This window comes from Ornithodoros turicata, chromosome 6, assembly GCF_037126465.1.
Source record: "Ornithodoros turicata isolate Travis chromosome 6, ASM3712646v1, whole genome shotgun sequence".
NCBI lineage: Eukaryota > Metazoa > Arthropoda > Arachnida > Ixodida > Argasidae > Ornithodoros > Ornithodoros turicata.
This window is the reverse complement of record NC_088206.1, coordinates 2,084,122-2,104,835: the sequence shown is the minus strand read 5'-3', so window position 1 is coordinate 2,104,835 and position 20,714 is coordinate 2,084,122. Positions and strand designations below refer to the sequence as shown.

The following is a 20,714-nucleotide window of genomic DNA, read 5'->3' as shown; positions in this document are numbered from 1 at the left end:
CGTCGTGTTCCATTAGTTACATTTCTGAATCGCTGGTGTTCTGCGTGAGATGTTCTCCAATAATTTCGAACAGTACCAGCACACTTTGGTGTGTAATGTTACCTACAAGGGGCGGAGCCCGAGCCTCAAATTTAGAGGGGGCGGTTTCGTTATGGAAGCGCGTAACTGGGGAGGAGAGGAAGGGAAAATTAATGTTTCGCTTAATAACTTGTGGGGTGATCGCCCCCCCCCCCCTCCCCCAGTTCCGCCACTGCGCATGTATCGCGGTTCAGAAATGGTACCACCAGAAGGGTCGTTTGCAATTTACACGCCGCTGAACCAGAAACCTCGACAACAGACGTTGAAAAACACCATACGTTCTCCGGCAACCACGAACACAACCTGAGGCAATGAACGAAAAACCGAAACCTACTTAGTTTCTGCTGCCACTTCACCACCGGAAGCGATGACGCTCTCCTCCTGCGCCACCTACATCCGCTTGCACAGCACGTGATCAACACAGCCAATAAAAATCCGATCACCACCGACACAATCCAATAGTCAAACAGACGACACTCTAGAGAATCTCCACTCTCGTCCTCGGGCATCGCATCGCAGTCGAAGCAGACGGTCGTCTGCGCGCTGGCCGGAACTCTCGCTGGCAGGCGGCGGATTTCCCTTTATCGAGCAGACGACTGGCTTATTTACGACTTTTTTCCTCTACGCTTCACTCTTCCGTTCCTCAAGGCAGCTGAATTTACTCTGTGGCTATCTCACGAGCAACAATGGCCATGTAAACGAGATCGGCACTTGGTTTTGTCACAGGAATGGCCGGTTAACCGTGCGAACGTGCGAGGAGGAAGTGACCTAGAGAAAGCACCGTTCAAGGAAGGAAGAACGTTCGCCCATTCCGGTTTTCATGATCACTTTCACTGGTACAGCCGGTTACGAACGTGTTGTAACAGCAACCACGTACGGCATGTTCACATCGATCACATGCGCTTCTTTCTTTCTTTGTCTTCTCTTTTTTAACATTGTAGGCGGCGCCATCCGACAGAATGTTATCGTGTTTTGTTTCCAGGTGTAGCGGTACCATCTTTATTTGCGATTGTAACCGCACCATAGCAAGTTCTGCTGCGTTCCAAGAGCGTTGCTACTTTGCAGGAGCAAGTCTGTTATCGATTACAGGCCGGATGCGGTGCTGAAAGACAGCAAGCGACAACGTCTCCCAATAAGAAAGTTATCACTGGCTTTTTTTAGTTTATTTTATGCAGATATCGATAGATGTTTAGTCACTGTCGCGACACTCAAACAGCGGTATGATACCCTGACAGGGAAAAAGAGCCCTTGAGTGGTAAACACCGCAGATGATTGTGAATGAGTCTCTCGCGGCTGAAGTGCTCACTAGGTTTTGCACAGCTGAAAGGGTACGAGACACCTACAGCTGAAAGGGGCTGTGATACTTCGATAAATGCAGTTATCATTACATCGTGCACAGATTGCATCCCACGACCGAGTATTGAGTCTTCTTTTTTTTTTTTTTTTTTGCGTACTTGACGTAGTCGCCGGGATATAATCCGTCGAATACACGTACGTGTCAAGGTCTGACGTCAGAGTGGGCACGACTATTCTCATTGGTGCTCGTAAGCACGAGACCTGAGACGGAGACTCCTGCAGCGATGTCACAGCGTATTCGTGGTGCCAATAGACCTCTCCTTGTTTGTAAACAAAACCACGGTCTTGAAGGGATTACGACGGTCCCTGAAAGGGACGCGACCCAAGTGTCCATTCGTGGAACACGGTCCACCCTTCCGATTTGTTTCGGTTTCAGTCTGTCTACCGACGTCATGATGACGTTTCTCGGGTAGAGGTCTATTTTCTTCGCCTGCTTTATCTTATTATTATTATTTTTTTTTTTTCAGGTAAAGGTTGGAACGCATGTTGACATGGATGCGGAGAAGCGCCTTTTACGTTTATCTGGGAAAACTTAGGACGAAGTAAGTACTGCTGTAACTCACACATATATATTGGATGATGATGAGGTGGGCGATTCACCGCCACTCTGTGTGTGGTGCTGCTGCAGTACACTGCCCTATTGCACACTGGGAATGGATGAGGAGGGCGATGATGATGATGATGATGGGGGAGCACTTTCACAGATACGTCGCCATACTGGTGGAGCGCAAGAATTCCGCAAGAAGACGAAGGCCTTGCGTCTGGTGGGCAGCGTTCGACCACGGTAACTCGTTTGAAGTATTACTACCGAAAGACTGGAAGGTTGAGGGTACGAATTCTAATAGGGATGTGGTACTTGGCGTTTTCCGCAGTCTTTCCATTGTGCCATACCGCTGGGCTTCTTTCGTTTTCTCGTTTTTGAAATGCAACCAACAGAAGATCTTTCGAGTGATTTTCACATTTTTGCGCATGTTCGTCTTCTCCGGAATGGATTCTCTTTATAGACGCCCAATGGCGTGTGACGTTACAAATATGGCACACGTGCTATGCCTTTACCCCACGTTCTTATAGGCTAAGTCACTTTCAGAGCTCCCCCTTGAGAGGTGGCGGTCGCGCGTACTATATGTAGATAACGACGCTGCATGTGTTCGAGCCTTTCTTCACTTGTTGGTAGTGATGTTAGTGATGATGAAACTGCTTGCCGTAGTCGGCCACGCTCAGGGGGGCAACGTCACGACTATAAGCAGGGGGATCGTGAGTCCTGGGCCGACTTCACGGGGCATTTGGCACCCTTCACGGACTGGAAAGTTCTTCCGTGCCTTTGCGCTGTGATGTCCAGCATGTTACTGCCAGGATGATAAAGCTTTATCTTGGTCACGTGAGCAACTATTATTAGCTTCGGAACTATTCCATGACATATTTAGCTTTGGAAGAAACATCGATCCGATTCCAAATTCGAATATAAAATTCCGTATTCAATTCGAAAATCGAATCGAATTGAGAATTATTCGCTTCGGAATAAGAAATTCCAATATTTGCACGTGCCTAACTGACTAAGGTTATGACAGTGCACGCGCATACCTGATGACCCATAAAACCTGTACGAAGAAAGCCGCCTTGCGTCAAAACTTTCTGACGCGTCAGTTCTGTCTTTAAGTGGAAACTCCATATTCGCTGACGACATTTTAACTTTAAAAATACATGTCCTCACGTATATATACTCGTATTCGCTTTCGTACGTCATATCCCCTAGAATGACTAAAAACGATGCTTCAGTACGAAGACAGTGACATCACATCCTGGGCGGACAAACGAGACTATAGCAAAAAAAAAAAAAAAGGAAGAAAGAAACCGGAAGTGACGTAAATAGGAAGTACGTTGAGACGAGCAGATGTGCTCTCCCAACTGGTGTTCCGCTGACACCTCACCCCCACCACAAACAAACTCGCACGCACAACCTTTTCTGATCTTGTTTCTTCTCCGATCGTTTTTGCCCATGCAGGGAACAGTGAGTGAGGGGGTGGGGGGATCAGCCATATCCGGTCACGTGGTCAGGGGCAGAAACATATGTGGCGTCAAAAGTATGACGAGTTGGAAACAAAAATGCGCAGTGAGCTGTCAGGTTCAGTGAATTGCATTTCCAAGGCCGTTTACACGCACTGGTGCACAGAGTCGCACTGTGTCCTCATTTTTGCTGCGTAATATATTCCCGCGGCCTTCTTCCATAAAACGAACTAATTCTCCGTTATTTAAGGAAACCGAAGCTCTCTGGCTGCACGTATAGTGTATACGAGTATATGCGTTCATAAGTACTCAAAGGTCGCCATACCAACACTGGACAGCTGTTTAGTGTTGCTATGGTGAAGTTTCAGTACTTATTACACACACATTTCGTTATCTTTCTTAAAGAAACGTTGTTAATTCAGAGTTTTAGAATGCTGTACCCGGGCGCTTTTGGGCAGGCGTCTGTCTACATATACGTCAGACTTTTATAACAGCCTGTGCCTATGAACATCTAGACAGGCATGAGCACAGACAGTCATCTACAGTCGTGTTCAACCTGAGAAAGACATTTTTAAGTCTACATAGCGTACAAAAGTGTGCAAAGACACACACACGCAACGACACGGACAAGCTCCTTGTGTCTGCTTCTTCGCTCTCTTTTACGCTAAACATCCTTACAAACTAACCCAACTCTCTACGCTAAGTACATCGTTAAGCTTACGCTTGTCCCTATTGGCAATACAAAGAGCAAGCTGCAGTTTCCAGCTTGATGACGTTATATATGTATATCGAAACTACAGGATCTGCGATTTCAATGGGGAGGGCCGAGACGACGTTGACGTAACGGATAAGAGAAGATGTAATTCTTCGAAGACTGAAGCGGGCCTCAACTTGAGGGCCTCAACCCAAAGCGCAAAGGATTCTTGTTCCAGAAGGGCGGGAGCTTGACTTCGCCGGCAACGCAGCTGACCAACGGCGAATCGCCGACGCAGGACGTTTCGCCGGCTGCTAGTGCCGGAGGCGCAGGTGGTGGAAGGTCCATATGGACAGCAACGTCCGGGTCACCAGATGTCGTATAGGTGACTGACTAGATGAGTCACAGAATTTGTGAGCCCACCTTCGTTAACGTTTTAGTCCACTATCCCTTATATTCCTTATGTCACATCAGGCAAGTCAGATTCTGTGCAGAACCACGACAGGCACTGCCCGAGGGGCCCGTGCTCCGTGCATTTATTGGCGCGGCAGTTCAAAGGGATGATGATGGCGATGGTGGCTACAAATCCTATACGAGGGACACCTATAGTGGCGCTGCGGTATACTATATCTACAGGAGTAACCCTGTTAGGGTTGACGGGCTACATTACATTCTGTTCTTTGGTTCAGCCAGGTATACAGCGAGCCGTTGTTTTTCACAAACGCGCAACGCTAGAGAAAACAGACCAACCGGGGTCTCCCAAGAGGGATCCCACAGTTAAAGAATCCACACACGGTTCAAAATCCCAGAGCCAGTCTAACGCCGACACAGCCCAATAAACCTAGGTATCCCTTGCACCTAACCATAAACTAACCAACGTCGCTCGGTTTTGTCTTGCTCCTCCGTAATATCCTACTTTTTAACACGGCCATTCTCTCAGACCTCGCAGACATAAACTTTGATATTGCAATTTGAGATTTTGGTATATATTGGATTTTCAGATTTGGGATTTTGAACGCTGGGATATCGTGGCACACCCAGATCGACCGTGACGCTACGATGGCAAAACGCGAAGCGTTCGTTTCAAATTAAAGGATATATATGCGGCAATGCCGAGAAAGTGATCAGAAGACATATCAGCCATAACGTCCTCACGAACACTTGAAGCTTGGAGGAGTGTCTCTGCCGTGCCGTTCTTCTCGCTTCAACACGCACAATGAGGAGACGCCCTTCGCTTCCTATTAAAATGCTGCCAAATGTCGCAACACACTTTTTAGCGTTACAAGTTGGAATAAATAAGGAGCGTGTGTAATCTAAGCGACGTGCTCTTCATGGCCACGACGACACATTCGAGAACATACCCATTCGTGCATTGATATTCTGAACGCGTTACGGCCAGGACTGCACTCGGGAGAGCGGAACAAAAAAAAACAAAGGAACCGGTCCCAGTTGTCGGGACGTATAACGACATCGACGCTTTGGCAAAAGCTCGGAAGCAACGAACACCGCTTTCTGCTCGGCTTTCAATTTCAAGGACGTTCGTGGAACGGTGGATGAGATATCCGTTTTTCCTTTTTTTTCGTTCGGCGTTAGCACCACGCAGCAACTGCGGCTGTAAGCTGTGTACAGAAGTGTCTTTCTGTTTTGTAAAACCTAAGTGTAGACTCTAAGAAAAAAAGGAGTAAGAAGGGGAGTAATTGCAGCTTCTACTCCCCTAGTCTGCAATTACTCCCCATTTTAGTCCCCTAACCCAACATTTAGTCCCGACATTTACTCCCCAGAACTGCAAATTGTCACTAAACTTCGCGAATGGTCTCCTGAATGCGACAGTCTACGTAAATATGTGCCCTTGGTCAATTTGAACGACATAAGGCTGTATAACTCAGACAACGTAGCAATTTTCCAGCCACACAGAGTAAGAAACAGTTAGCGCATATTTCTTCGCAAATTGTGCCCTAGTATAGGCGCAAGATTTTATATCAGTCGATATATCACGGTTGACGGTTTGCTTCAAAGTATTTTCATGCATACGCACCAATTATGTACCTGGAACTCTTACAACAGCGCGTGAAATGCGGTCTTCACTCTGTGACATTCATTTACTCCCGTGCATTTACTCCCGAAAGGGATTATTTTTTGTGGCAATGCAATTACTCCCCAAAAAGAGTAAAAGTACTCCTTTTTTTCTTAGAGTGTACATGTTGCGGCTGACGGGGTAGAATGTGTGCTGTGCACACATGGCTGTGCTGTAGTGAAGTTCACGAAAAACAGCTCTTTTGTTCCGCGTAGGTTCTAAATAGCTGCGCGGATGGCATGCACGGGTGTGGGCTCGTGAAATGTGACATTGATGTGCCAACGTTTATGATGGGCGGTGTAACAAAGAGAAAGTGCGCTTTCCACATAGCAGTATAACAAGACAGTGCACAGTTTGCAACACAGATCTGTTGAAGCTACCGTTGAATTACGTTACAGTAATTGTATAATTTAAAAAAAAATGCCGATTGCGTTCTCTCTAACCTTCTCACTTATCTCTTTGATGACAATGAACAGCATCTACACTATTAATTACTAACTTCCACAGAGGGGTACATTTAAGTAAAACTGTTAAGTACGAAGAAAGTTTTAGGTGAAACTCCTGGCTCACTATGAAACGTTTAGGTAAGATTCGGGACCCACTGAGAAGTATTTACGTGAAACTCCGGATTGAACAACTAGCATTTATAGAAAGCTCCGGACTTGCTGAGAGTGTTCAAGCTCGTGACGCATCAAGCAGGATTGAGCTCTTCAGGGTAAAGAAGTGTCTGAACACATCACCAGTTTGTCACTTCCTGAAGGACTTTTTAATCGCACTGCAACCAGCCTGAATTGCCACCCAAGTGAAAAAACGGCTCTAATTCTCCGGCGAGACATTGTTCCCGGAGCAAGCAATACAATTCCTAGTAACGTAACCTTGGCACATGTCCCCTCGGATCTCGTCAAATATAGAAACAGTCCCCTCTCAATGTCTGCGTCAACTAATGCAAAGAGGTTTCCGTTCCATGTGGCCACTCCTTAAATCTGTAACAAAAACAAACAAAAAAGAAAAAGAAAGAATAATGATAAATAAAGAAGAAAGAAAAAAAAAGAGATACTGAGTAGGATGCAATCTAGGAAATCACTACGAAAGACTCTCCATGCTGCGCTTCGCCTGCATGAATGTACCGGAAGTGACGGTATCGTGACGTCGTTACCGGAAGAGATGTCATACGTAACGGAGAGAAGAGCGAGGGAATCAAATCTAGCGTTCCGGGAGGTCGCAACGCCATCTAGATGCGTTTCAAACGTTAAAATATGTTTCGTTTTATTTAGTTAGCACCGCGAAGCAACATGGGGACTAAGATGGGCCTTGGGCCGACCCCACGCGGCACTGTGCCGCCAAGAAAGTTTGTCGGAAAGCCCAGCAAAAGCCTCAGATTTATAGCATAGCTGGTGTTCGCGGATTCGAACCTGCCACCTCCCCGCTTATCAGCGTGACTGTTTAGGCATGACAAAATGCCCCCCTCCCCCCAAATGTTTGGCAACGCCTCCATTTTTTCCCTCTGTGTACCACTGTTGCAATGTAACTCCATCCCCAATTTTTTGCAACCCCCGAGCTTGCGGTTCTGCATAAACTACTGGATATGCAGCTCCTGCTTCCTTCCCAGCTAAAAACTTATCGCTGAATGGAGGGGCTACAAAGGATACGTCAGCCCGACTAGCCCGCGTACTTACTTTCGTGAAAGGAACCTGACGTGTCGCGACACAGTGGACTGGATCGAAAAAGAAAAAAGAAGAAGAAAAAAACACACACAAAAAACAAAAAAAAAACAAGAGAGACCATGCAGTTCATAGGCTGGCGCTACTTCTCGAAGTTCGGGACACAGCTTTGCGCATGTACACACACACATGCGCACATCATCATCATCATCCATTCATCTATGTTGTTGTTGTTGTTGTTTGCGCATGTATCTGAGTAGGAAAAGCAGAATGTCCAAATCGCGTTCGGTGCCGACAATCGATGCCGGCGATTCACGTTGAGACCGTACCGCGGCCAATAGACCTCTCCCAGTTTGCAAACAAATGACGTCATAGTGTTCGACAGCGCCACCAATTTGGTAGAGTTGAACTACGCCCGAAGCTAGGGGGGGGGGGGCGAACAAGGTCGCGCCCGAAAGCCACGGTCTTGAGGGGATTACGATGGTCCCTGAAAGGGACGCGACCTTCGGTCCTACTTTTCTTTCGATAGGAGGCAGCGAACAAGTGCCCATTCGTGGAACCCAGCCCTCCCCTTCCGATTTGTTTCGGTTTCAGTCTGTCTACCAACGTCATGATGACGTTTCTCGTGTAGAGGTCTATACGGTTTAGATCTAAAGACATTATATGTGTCTTTGTTAACTTGATCTATATGATTAGATGCCACTGTACGATGCGTCATTCTAACAGCTTGTTGTTGTTATTCCAGTTTCTCAGATAAGAAAGGACAGATGCTGCCACAGTGGATAGAGGTCTCCGATAATGAGATGAGGACTGCTATCAGTGTACCGACTAATATGTTCTTGTTGTTGCGATGCCCGTTATATGATTTCCCGGGCGGATCATGACTGGGACTCGCTTGATATGAAGTAGTGTACGCCTTATAAATTATAACGGATTTCCCATCGGAAATCCGTATTGGAATCATGGATATACGTGTAACTATGCATATGTCGAAACAAAAAAAGATTAATCTGATGACAGTAGTTGTAGAAAAAGTAGCAAGAAGATACTGTGAAGCAGCGAGGCACTCAGGGTGAACGATGAGACGAGGAATTCGGGCACGAGTGCATTACGCCCGTATCCTCGTCATCGTTACAATTGTTCCCCCAACCGAGGCCTGACCTCCTGGTCAGGGAAGCATAGAGATCAAAGGCGCTGATGTCGACGTGAAAGTGCCGATGAGGTTCACGATGGAGGTCGTTATAATATCTTTATTAGGGTACCGATGAGCCTTCAGCTTTTTTTTTTTTTTTTTATTAAGGGATTATTCCTTAAGAATAGAAACAGTTTCGATGTGTCGTATCATAATTCTGCCTTACCTAGAGACCAAGGCCAGGAATACCTCAACAGCTTCGAGCCTAAGTTAATAAATAAAGCAACGCCGATCAAGTCCACGCCTCCATTTCAACTGGGTCACAGAAAAACTTCCTTCATCGATTTGCTCTGCCACCGGTTGAGTAACACTGTACACGACCTAATATAGTGTACATATAGGTGAACCTCCAAGGTTGCGTTTCTCCGAGAATGACGACCAAAGGGTGAATGGCCCCGGTGGGCCTTTCTTCGATGTTTCATTCAACAATGAAATTTCACAGGGAGAGAAAGGGAGAGAGAGAAAAGGAATGACCAGTTGGTAGGGTTTCCGCTCACTGAACCAAAGGCTACGGGTTCGAACCTGGCAGAGGAGGAAATGTCAAGTCTAACGCCCTGAGAAAATGTGCGTCCTAGGCCGGCTTCAAAGGAAACTGTGCCGACATATGTCTCAAAGCGCCTGCGGAAAACCCAGGAAAAACCCAAGACAGCACAGCCGGCAACGGGATTTGAACCCGGGTACCTCCCAGTTACCACCACCAGTGCCACCAACTATCGTTGGCATCATCAAACCGGCTACTGAAATCGGAAAGTGGAAACAAGTCACCTGTGGGTCACCGAGTTTTTTTTTTTTAAAGCGTTCGTTATCTCCGAGATTAATCTGTCACTTGCAAGAAAAAGAGCAACAAGGTATCGCTTGAGATGACAATCATCCCAAGCAGCAAAATGCACTGAAAGTCGAGTGCAATAGGGGTGGACGGGTAGGTGAAAGGCCTTGAACAGATTCATGAAAGTAGAGAACACTGACAAGACACATACCGTCCACCCCTAATGCACTCGACTTTCAGTACATTGTGCTGCTTGGGATATCTCCTGACTCACAACATTACCCACTTAGCGTTGTCCTATCATGCAACAGTCCGTCCTTGCGAAGGTCGCATTGTGCTACGTGCTCAATGATACCAGAGAATGCCACGGGCATGAAGTCATCACTTAGCCGACTCCAATCAGGAAAACAATACACATTCCAAAACGCGTGTAGTCGTCAGCCCCATGTATGGGTATGTTGTTTCAGGCGCTTTTCGTACTTCCTGTAGCAACTGCTGGAGCTTCTGGATTTTGTTTTGGTTTTTTCGGGCTTAGTGTTTACAGATTAGATAAGTTTATTGACAACCGTCGTAGTGATAAGTACGCCGTACAAGGGACCCGAAAGGGTAGGTACAACAAAAAATGAGAAATGGGTACATCGTCATGTCAAACTTACAAACCCACACATGGAACTCATGATTACAATCTATGGCGTTTTCATTGAATGGCCCCGAATCACTTCACGGTTTACTTCTTTACTCTTTTTTTTAAACAATCAGAATAAACAATCTTTTAGCTTTGAAAATTTTCTGTCTTCATATGGTGGCAACAATGTACCATTGCAGCAGTCCAGAAGTTTCTTTTTCTACTAGGACGCCCGGTTTTCACGCGCTGTCTGCCCGATACGAAGGGTATAGCCATCATGATCATCATCATTAAAAAAAAAATGAAGAGCGCCAAGCACTCTAGAGGATGGAATGTTTGTAAGTTCCCGAAATTGTAATAGTGCTGTAACGGTCTTCAAGGCCAAGACAGCTGGATTGAACTGATGAAAAAAAATAAATACATAAATAAAATAGTGGAGTGTACTGTTGGATTTCATCGTAATCATCCCCATCCCATTTGTGTATCTGCCAATAAAATCAATAAACTGTTACATTAAATCTGGTCGGAGTATCCCTTGATATTTGACAATATAACTGCCATGTGCAAGTAATTTTCTCACAATATCATTGTATCCATGCACTCTTAAATACACGAACTCTCGTTTGGCTGCCTTAGGCAACACATATGCGATGTTATGACCAGAAACATGGCTATTTACAACACGTACAGCCATCACCTGCAGCTTCCATGAGATAGCGCAGGAATTCACTGCCGAACACATACACCGCAGCGTTTTATGACGCCTCATACTATTCCACGAGAGCATATACCTCGCACACTGCCAAGTCGGCTGGGAAAATACTGACTCTGCAAACAGGTGCGAGTCTCACATACACACGGACGGAATGAGGCGTGTAACAGCTGTTACGAAGTTTCTGCGCATGTGTCAAAATTTACAGCTGATCTGCTCCGGAAAGCTCACCGCCCAAAGTCTGACCCCGTATCGTTCACGATCACTTCTTTGGTAAATCCTCAGCAGTGTGAAACCTATTCAGTAAGGCTACTACCAACTAAATTCAATGTACTTTGATACGTGATTTATTTGTTTTTGAAATCACCGTGCGCGTCGCGAAATGTCCAAGAAAAATCGTCCCACTAACCTTTGAACTTGTACAAACTGCTCTCATACTTCTGCAAGTTTGGATCCTCCCCGTTGGCACTACCTTCTCCTTTCTCCATAATTTCTTCTTCGTCAGCGATGAACCGGCGCTATTCCACCGCACTAACCAGGTTAGCATTAATCAATCACCACCCACGTAATCAATCAAGCGTCTTCTTCTTTTAACAGCCGACCACTCGAATATAAACAAACCATCAAACAACGGAGGGAGCACGCACAACTTTCCGAACCAACTGCTCGCAGACGACTGGATTCTCCAACAGGCTTCACTCTCGCTTTTTTAGTAGGTCGAACCACGTAGGTTACATTCAACGCGGCGAAAGCACTTCCGACGAGGCGGCACACGCTCACACACACGCGAAAAAAAAAAAAGAAAAACGAATGCCTTTTTTGACCGTTTTGGGAAGTTCCCAACCGACATTCGCTGCCCACGTAGCTCGGAGATCAACTCTCGCCGGTAACTCTTCCGCTGTCCTGCGCGACACGAACCTCTTCACAGCTCGCAATGTTCGACATTAATTGTCGACACTTTCGATCGGCAAACACGTCCTGGCCCCTAAATTCGGGGGTGGGAGCATGATGCTGGTTTCGACGAACAGAATTTGAAAACAGACGACGCCGATTTGCACGCCTCTTCGGTTGTCTACTCCACTTGCGAGGAGGAGGAGTGGAGCTCTTCCATCCGCCGGAAGCTGCCGTTTACGCAATGGTCCAGGGAAAATGGCGGGCGCCCAAACCACGTGATCCCCAGGAGCCACTCACAGCGTCTCTGCTGGCCAGCGCGGGAAAAAAGCTGGGGCCCAGTGCGCATGCGCAGACCGACCTCCTTTCCCAACCTCCTTCCCCTTCTCTCCTGGGGTTTTTCGTCTCTCCTCTCGTCCCCCTTATCCCCCCAGCCTCGTCCGTTTGTCTTCGGCGCTTGCTGTCTTGCTGTAGAGCAACGATCATGCTGTCCCAAAGCAGACAATCAAAAAGCGATGATGTATGACAAATCAACTTTATTTGTCCTCGGAAACTGCCTCGAAAAAGCTACAGTACATATCTTTTTACGTCTTGTAACAGGCTTCACTGGAGCTTTAGGTGCTTCGACATCGAAGGGCAGTTCAAAAGCCAATGCTGGGCTATGTGCGTCGTTGTTGCCGATGGCTGCGGTAGAACTAAAACAAAACAAAAAATATATTGATGATCCGTAACTCTGCACGAAAATCACTGCTATGATAGGCAATCGATCTTGATTTTGTATTTGAACACCAAGGCATTTGTCACGAATGTTCGTAGATCACAGTGAATGAACGGCTGCGACGCGCATGAGGGGCAACTAGCATAACCACACATAATTTGATTAACGGCATATCAGAAACGTACAAGTTACGGCAATGCACTGCACAATGAAACGCCGCTAACGTACCGAGTGACTCGTAAATGTTGTACGTAATGCACTTAACGTGATGAACCTGCATTACTTCCTTCAGTCACAAAAAAGTAATCAAACTTGTCTTACCGTTCACCTGCAGTACGTCGGAAAGAGTGCAGACTTCCTCTCTGACGATTTCTGCGTCCTTTGGAGGTGCAGGGATTCCATCACATGTTCGTCTTCCCGCTGTTGTGATGATGAGGTGGATGTGCCATTCCGTTCTCACATTAGCAGTTCGCCACAATCTAAATCTAAAGCATTCAAAACCCTCAAACTACCCCCTAGCGTCTGCGTGCACAACGGTTGCAGTCCGAGAGAACACGCGTGGCCGAACAGACGTGATTCTCCTCCGTTCGACTGCTTCCGTTGAGCGGTTCGCGCGTTCGGATGCTCGCTCCTCAGTCAAATGACTCTCGCCCAATCAGCGCAAAGGAAACTGACGCCAGTTTTTTAGACCAATGAGCATCCCAATATTTATACATATATTGCGCAGCCAATCAGAGATCGTTAGCGTACGCGCGCCGGTGGCGACATTATTTTGGAGGCGGTGCGTTTCGCTTTAGAGCCGGCGGCTGGCTCTTCCTTCTGTGGCGGAAGTCACGTGACTAAGGTAAACGTCACGCGGCGGCATGTTGCCAGGAGCTGTGAGCGCATAAAAGGGAGCAGTAGGTCCAGCGCCGGTAGTGACACATTTTCTCCTCTTTTGTCGGGTCTACTGTACAGTGGCATTGGCTGTGTTGCTCAGTGAGCTTCCTGCGTTGACATGCGGTGACGTGGTTTAAGTGGCAGACGATGAGCATGCGCGCCACACCAAAAAGCGCACGCCGTTGCTCAGTGTTGCGTCGACCAGCTCAATAGCATTTCCGATTGTTATGCGAAGGAAGCGTGTATGGGTTACGTAAAACGTGATAAGAAATCACAAAGTGAAAAAGAATGGCACGGAAGTTGTGAGACGCGGACTCGTATTGAACTTGGCAAGACAGGAAGCGTCCTTCTAACAGATAAAATGGCATAATACGCAGAGGCAGGCTACGTGAACCCTGATCATCCAAACCGAAACCTATAGCCTGAACCGAACGATTGGAAACCTGCTTATGTTTCATCCATGTCACCTTTATACATAAAACTGACAATAACGACTGTACAACTTGACGCGCTTTCCAAGCTGTACGGTTCACGCGCAGCAGGGCAATATATTTCGTGTGCTCAGTCACCCACCGTATACTGGTCGTTGTCAGGGTATCCAGCCTTTCGCACCTATCCTTATTCTACGCAAATTCGAAAATAAATCGCGTTGCTATCAGTACGTAACCATAACAACAATTTCGCCATGCGCCATACTCAATATGAAGTTTTTTATATTATATAAAGAATGAGCCAGAGCGAAGTCCGTGCCAGCTGTTCTCTCGCGAAGCCGACATTACAGCGGCTGCTTTTCAGGCAGATTGACGCCAACCTTATTTGCCCTCACGTCAAGGTCACGAGGATTCTTTGCCTACGCGTCTCCCTGGCAGAATGCCTTTTGCACATGTGCAAATACATCGATAACATTCTTGTCGTGCCTCTTATTCAATGCTGCGGTGTTGCGGATAATGCCGAGATTGTCTAACGGGTGCGACTGCGGCGGCTAGCACGTACAATAACCCCTAACTAGATGTGAGGTCTTGTTTATAACACCTTGTAGTTAGCTGCTTGTAGCTAAGGCCGCTTGTGGAAGCCGCGGTCAGTCGTGTAAATGTACGTGGTGCACACATACGTTCTGTCCTCAATGTAGCAAAAGGCGATCATAAAGCATCGTAGAAGCCGTAACAGAAAAAAGAAAAGAAAGAAAAAAAAAACATGAACGTTTTAAATGTAAGCGCGGTTCATTTAGCCGAATCCAAGGAAGGTCCTGCGAATCTTGCGAATCTTTCGAATCCTTTCTTAAAAAAGAGTTTCAAGAGCCAGAGGAAAAAAAAAGAACTTCTACTGAAAAGTGTTTTGAAGCAGCATTTGATATCTTTGTGTAATGACAAACAAGTGAAATAATAGTTCACTTTCTCGAGAAGACATACCCATATATACTTCTTCTTAAATGTAATTCGTTTAACACGTTGTTCTTGGACTACAGGAAATACATAAACTCTCGAGTCTGAATTCTTTCCATAAAACTAGGAAACAATCAAAAGCAAAGCCACGTTACTTTTCAACTCGTAATGTCAGAGCTTTATATGCTGTGGTTTTGACGCTCCCGGGGGCCCGCCGGTCAATCAGGCTTTCGGCAGAAATCCGGAGCCGCGCCTCCTTTATAAAGGAGGCGCTGTCCGAAGGCGCCAATTTTAAAAAGAAACAAACAAACGCGGTCGGTGGATTCGAAAGATTCGATCCGCCGTTTTGGGCACTGGGATTCGAGGATTATTCTCGGATTCTGTTGTGCCATCTCTAATTTAAAGTATGTCCAAACATTGAGGGAAGGTAGGGCAGGAACACTTTATTACAATAGACGATTTTAAAAAGATGCGCGCGCCACCAAGTGCGTGGCGCAAGGCAGCATGGGAGCTTTGAGGGACACTGCTCCGTCGTCTGCTTCGGATATGGTTTATATCGGCTGACGCTGATGCTGCGCACACCGGGAATATTGTTGTTCTTCTTCTACCTCCGCCTCTGGCCGTATCGTAATGCTTGATGGCGCTGTAAGTTCCCATGGCGCTTGCTTTTCTAAAATGGTCTATTAACATGAACAAGACTTTCGTGCAGAGCCTGCACTTCATCTCCGTCCTGTTGTACGGCTACTCTCTAACCAGATAAAGTGCAGTCTCTTCACGAAAGCCTCGTTCATGTACTTTTGTTTGTTTTGGGTTGTTTGTTTGTTTGCTGTTTTGTTTTGGGAGTAGCAGAACTAGTCGGGAGACAAGTTCAATTTCTCCCTGGTTTTCTTTTAAATAATCAAGCAGTCAATCAATCAATCTCGTTCATGTTAATTGTAATAAAGTGTTCCTATACTGTTTTACCCTTCCCTCAGTGTAATTACAGTTAATAGGACTTTGGCGTTGCTTTTTACTTTGTATTGTGTCCAAACATTTCTAGAATACGAAATATACACAAATGTCTTACTAACTATGCTGGTAGTCACGAAATTTATGAACATCACGACGACTGTCTGGGTTCGATCCTTTCTCATCCACTAAAGGCGAATGTGCCTCACCATTTCACCCCGTCATCACACACGCATTGTCTCTGTCTATACTGGAATCGGAGAGTTCATCGTCACGGAAAGAGTTGGAGACAAAGGCGTCGACACTCGTAGCAAGCTTCAATCAATCAGCCGCAACATGACAGAACTTGTCACGACCGTGATAGATCTTTGTCGTATATCTGCGAGTGGATCGGTTGCAACTCGGCTTACAACATAGACATCAACTTTCGTTTTCGCTGTCGCTTCACTCGACGTGAGTTTTTTTTTTTTTTTTTTTTAGTTTCTCGGGAGAGTAGGACATTAGATTTATTTATTTATTTATTATACGTCAAAGGCCCGTAGGCATAACATGACGGAGTCGTGGGGATAAGTATATATAGAAGAAAAACAAGGAGACAGTAACAAGGAGACGCGGCGCAGGACGTGCTATTCCAATAGACGAGTTCAGAAAATCCCAGTCCCCTGAAGTCGGCCCAGGACGCACACTAATCCCCCTGTCCCCCACTCCTTCCTGCTGTCCTCTCTCCGTCTGTCCACATCTGTACGCCGCTCATAGCCACAGTTGCTTCGCGGCGCTAACACGCAATCAAAAAAAAGAAGAAAAAAAAGAAAATCCCAGTGCTCTTTGCGCACGCATTGCATCCTGGGCACTTGCTGAGCGGGGGAACAAAGAAATAATGCTTCACATTTCGCTTTCACTGACCTTGACACGTCCTGGACAATGGACCGGTAGGGGAGAAATCGGGAACAGTTTGGATATCACCCGTTTCTTTCGTATTAGTAAATTCCCACAGTTCAAAGCGACACTAAGCACTCTGGGATTTTGTGAACTCGTCTATTCGTGTATAGTCTGGAAGGAGGAATACGTATACAAAAAAGAAAACAGGGAACGTCAGTCGATTTATGAACGGTTAACGTTCCTGGCGTTCTTACATCGAAAGGAAAAAGAGGAAGTGCCTTTGTCTCAAAATAATGGTGACTTTTTCGGGTTAAACCCGATTCCGCCCGGTTATTCCCCCCCGAACTGACCTCCGACCAATTCGGGTTAAACCCGATTTCTCCCCGAATTCCAGCCACTATGAAACCCTCAAGTGACGTTTCCACTGAAGACGAACACAGGTAACACACGTAAGAATGGGTCACTTACGTTCCCAGCAATACACCCATGCGTGTCAGCACTCCCGAGCAGAACAACATCTTGGCCCAATATTGGATTGATATTGGCACTGTCGGCCCAATATTGGGCTAAGGTGCTGTCTATGCCTTCGGGGATTAGTGCCGGTAGGGCACCCCCCCCCCCCCACATACACACAAAAAAAAAGGAAGAAAGGAAGATTAGCAAAGGCCTTAATGTACAAGATCAGAAACAAAACACCCGATAACACTCGAAGGCACAATTATAGCCCGATTTCTCCCGAATTACAGGCTTAAAAATAGCACCCGATTTCTACCCCCCGAATCTGAGAAAGGCATTTAACCCGAAAAAGTCACTCCCTACCTATAATATGGCGACGTGTTGCACGTCCCGCAGAGTAGGAAATTTCGACCACCTGGGGTTGTTTTGACGTGACGGGAAGCAATGTTTTACCTCCCTCACATCGCTACCGTACCCGGCCGGGATCGAACCTGCGATCTTGAGCTCAGAGGTTGGAAAGAGTATGGTAAAAGGTAGTCAATTCCGATGCCCTGGCCAATAGTATTAGACTTGGAAATTGAGTAATTGAGATAAGTGGTTTCGTAAAGAGTCTAGGTGTGTATTTCAATGAATCAATGTCGTGGGAATATCACGTGTTAACGGATCAGATTGAAAATATCGAAGGTTATGGGACACTGCATAGATGTAAACATTTACTCAAATCAGGTACAATTCGAATAATATATACAATACTCAGCTAAGTTACTGTCACCTAGTTTGGGGGAACGGAAGTGATCTTGATTGTCTACTTATTGCGCAGAAAAAGATGCTCCGCGTATTAGAACACCTTCCGTATTGTTATAGTACTAAGGGTCTATTTCAAAAGCACGGGATTATCGCTATATACAAGCTTTATGGCTACAGATTGTCTCTTACGTACCGAAGAGCAATTAAAGAAAATAACCAGGTGTTCTTGTCGCTGTACCAGCTACTATCATCAATGCATTACTATCCTCTCCGGCCTGGCCGCAGCTCAGGGTTATGCCTCCAATTCGTACAAATTATAGCAAACAGTTGCTAGGCGGGAAGAAGGATATCTTAGAATATATTCTGGGAACATGCATGGGAGATTGCTCATCAATGTATGCTACCGAGATTGCTGATGTTTTTGTTTTCAAAGATTATGGTGTTTGTTGTGTACCTTTTGTGCTTCTGGACGTGTGTCCGCATGTTTCTCAGAAGTTCTTTCTTTTTCTTTTCTTCCGCAACTATTGGTGAGACGAGCCTTGTCAAGCTTTTTGCTCGTTCCCTTTCACTTTCTGAATAAACATTGTTATTATTATTATTACATTGTTATTCCTAGCACATATTGCACCATAGCCGCACTTCGCGTAAAATGTAGATCGCGGGTTCATACGGGCGCATATATAAGTCGCTAGCAAGTTGACTGCATCTACGGCTCAGATTCAAACCTTTCGACCAGCTCTTCAATGATCCTTTATGTGCTCGTTACAACCCCATCCACATTGCAACGACATGCATTGTGTTTCTGCAGGACAGAGATTCATGTTTACGCATTCTTGAAACGGGGAAGCACAAAAAAAAATATGTCTCGCAGGACCTCCTGTGGAGGGCTCTACGTCAGCTGCTGCACGTAGAGAACGTGATTGATACCACAGCTGTGCGACGCAATCCTCTATAATCGAGTGTGACGCGAACGTGCCAACGAATACGACGTGTCCCCCTTTGCGACGACGCCCTGCGCTATTGGTTGATTCCAAACAGGTTGGACAAATACTGAGAAGACGTGGATCAAAAGTGGAGAGGTATAGCTCGAGGACAAATGGACACACAAGACACTGAAGCCGTCCAACCGAGGAAGACAGCCGTCCAAAAAGACTCACGTATAGTGAACCATAGTTGCATAATGTAAAAAACCCCGAGACTAGGGAACACGAAGGGACAGACACAAACACGAAGTCTCAAACACAGCTGAAAATTTTACTTCACAAAACAGAAAAATATACAAACAGAAGGGAAAGGAACACCAGTTGAGAACAAAATAGATTTTCTAATTTTTCAAAATTTTCTGTTTTGTGAAGTAAAATTTTCAGCTGTGTTCGAGACTTCGTGTCTGTCCCTTCGTGTTCCCTAGTCTCGGGGTTTTTTTACATTATGCATCATCTTCACCAGCTCGCTTGCTTCCTAGCCATTTTTTCATGAACCATAGTTGTCACGTAAATAAAGGCCAAGTATTTGAGCTTGACTCTCAATATGTGCAATTATTACCGGCTGTTGCAATCCCTTGCCAGCCCTGCCGTGATGTATAGTTATCTGCGGTCCAATCACTGACAATCACCCTACCAGCTTCTGCACTACACGTTCCTTCCCTTCAACTCACCCGAGAGCCCTCGTTATTGGCTGTTTGAGTAAAAGAGCCGCGAGAGGTCAAATCCGTGACTATTTAGGAATAAGCACCTCCCGGCTGAGTAACTCCGGAAGGACAGCTTCCTGCACTGCAATCACGCGCGCGATCTTCGAATCACGTTTTGTAGGGCACACTAGTGTTAATGAGCGATTCCTATTGGTCCGTGATATGTGTGCACGTGAAACGTGCAGCACCACCACCACCACTACTAACGTGCATATCAATAGCTCGATGTCTTAGGGAAAGGGGTTGTGTTTAACATGCAAGACACACCTCGATAGTAATCGAGATAGTACAGTGACGTTAATTATAGGTTTCGGTTATTGATGACTTGATTAGACGCGTACGTGACCTGTGAAGTGAGTACTTTAAGTGAGAGAGACAAACAAAAGTGGAATGGTTGTGGATTTCGTTTGTTGGTCGAGCGACGCCGACGGTTCGGAGGGTTCGTTTAGCCCGCTCGGGTTCTTTAGTTGCAGGAGAGATCGGACGAATCCAGAATTATCCGAATCCAAATCCGAATCCAAGGAAGGTTCTGCAAATCCACGAATCTCGAATCTTTCGAATCCTTTCTTAAAAAAAAAAAAACTTTGAAAGCCCAGGAAAAAAAAAACACATCTATTGAAAAGTGCACTTTTCAATAGATGTGTTTCAGCAGAATTTGATATATTTGTTTAATGAAAAACAAATTAGATAATAGTTCCCTTTCAGGAGAAAACATACCCATATACTTCTTTAAATGTTATTTATTTAACATTCCGTTCGACTACAGGAAGTACATAAACTCTCGAGTCTGAATTATATCAAAAGCAAAACCATGCTACTTTTAAGCTTGTATTATAAGAGTTTCTGCCTGAGCTCTTTCAGTCAAGCACAATGTGAACAAACAAACAAACAACAAAGAAATAGTCAAAAAAAATAGAAAAAATTCCGCTTTAGCCCCGCCTGCTTGGTTGTCGCAAAGAAGAGCG

General features: G+C 45.8%; 1 protein-coding gene and 1 long non-coding RNA gene across 16 annotated transcripts in view; both read right to left on the bottom strand.

The window, feature by feature from the left end:
* LOC135398808 (microtubule-actin cross-linking factor 1, isoforms 1/2/3/4-like) overlaps positions 1-20,714 on the bottom strand; it is a 191,860-nt gene that overhangs the window by 126,571 nt on the left and 44,575 nt on the right. For 3 of the 15 annotated variants that reach the window (XM_064630282.1, XM_064630284.1, XM_064630283.1), the window contains exon 1: positions 413-620. The exons of 4 other annotated variants lie outside the window; for them this stretch is intronic. In XM_064630282.1, coding sequence (XP_064486352.1) covers positions 413-587 — 175 coding nt within the window. In that variant the 5' untranslated portion in view covers positions 588-620. Of the gene's footprint in view, positions 1-412; positions 635-11,571; positions 12,250-20,714 lie in introns of those variants that run through there. 8 more of the 15 variants (XM_064630290.1, XM_064630291.1, XM_064630296.1 and 5 more) reach the window with 5 other exon arrangements.
* Positions 12,570-13,575, bottom strand: LOC135397558 (uncharacterized). Its single transcript, XR_010423659.1, has 2 exons — positions 13,093-13,575; positions 12,570-12,748 (listed from the first exon to the last, which is right to left on the bottom strand). It is a non-coding gene; the product is annotated as an uncharacterized LOC135397558 (long non-coding RNA).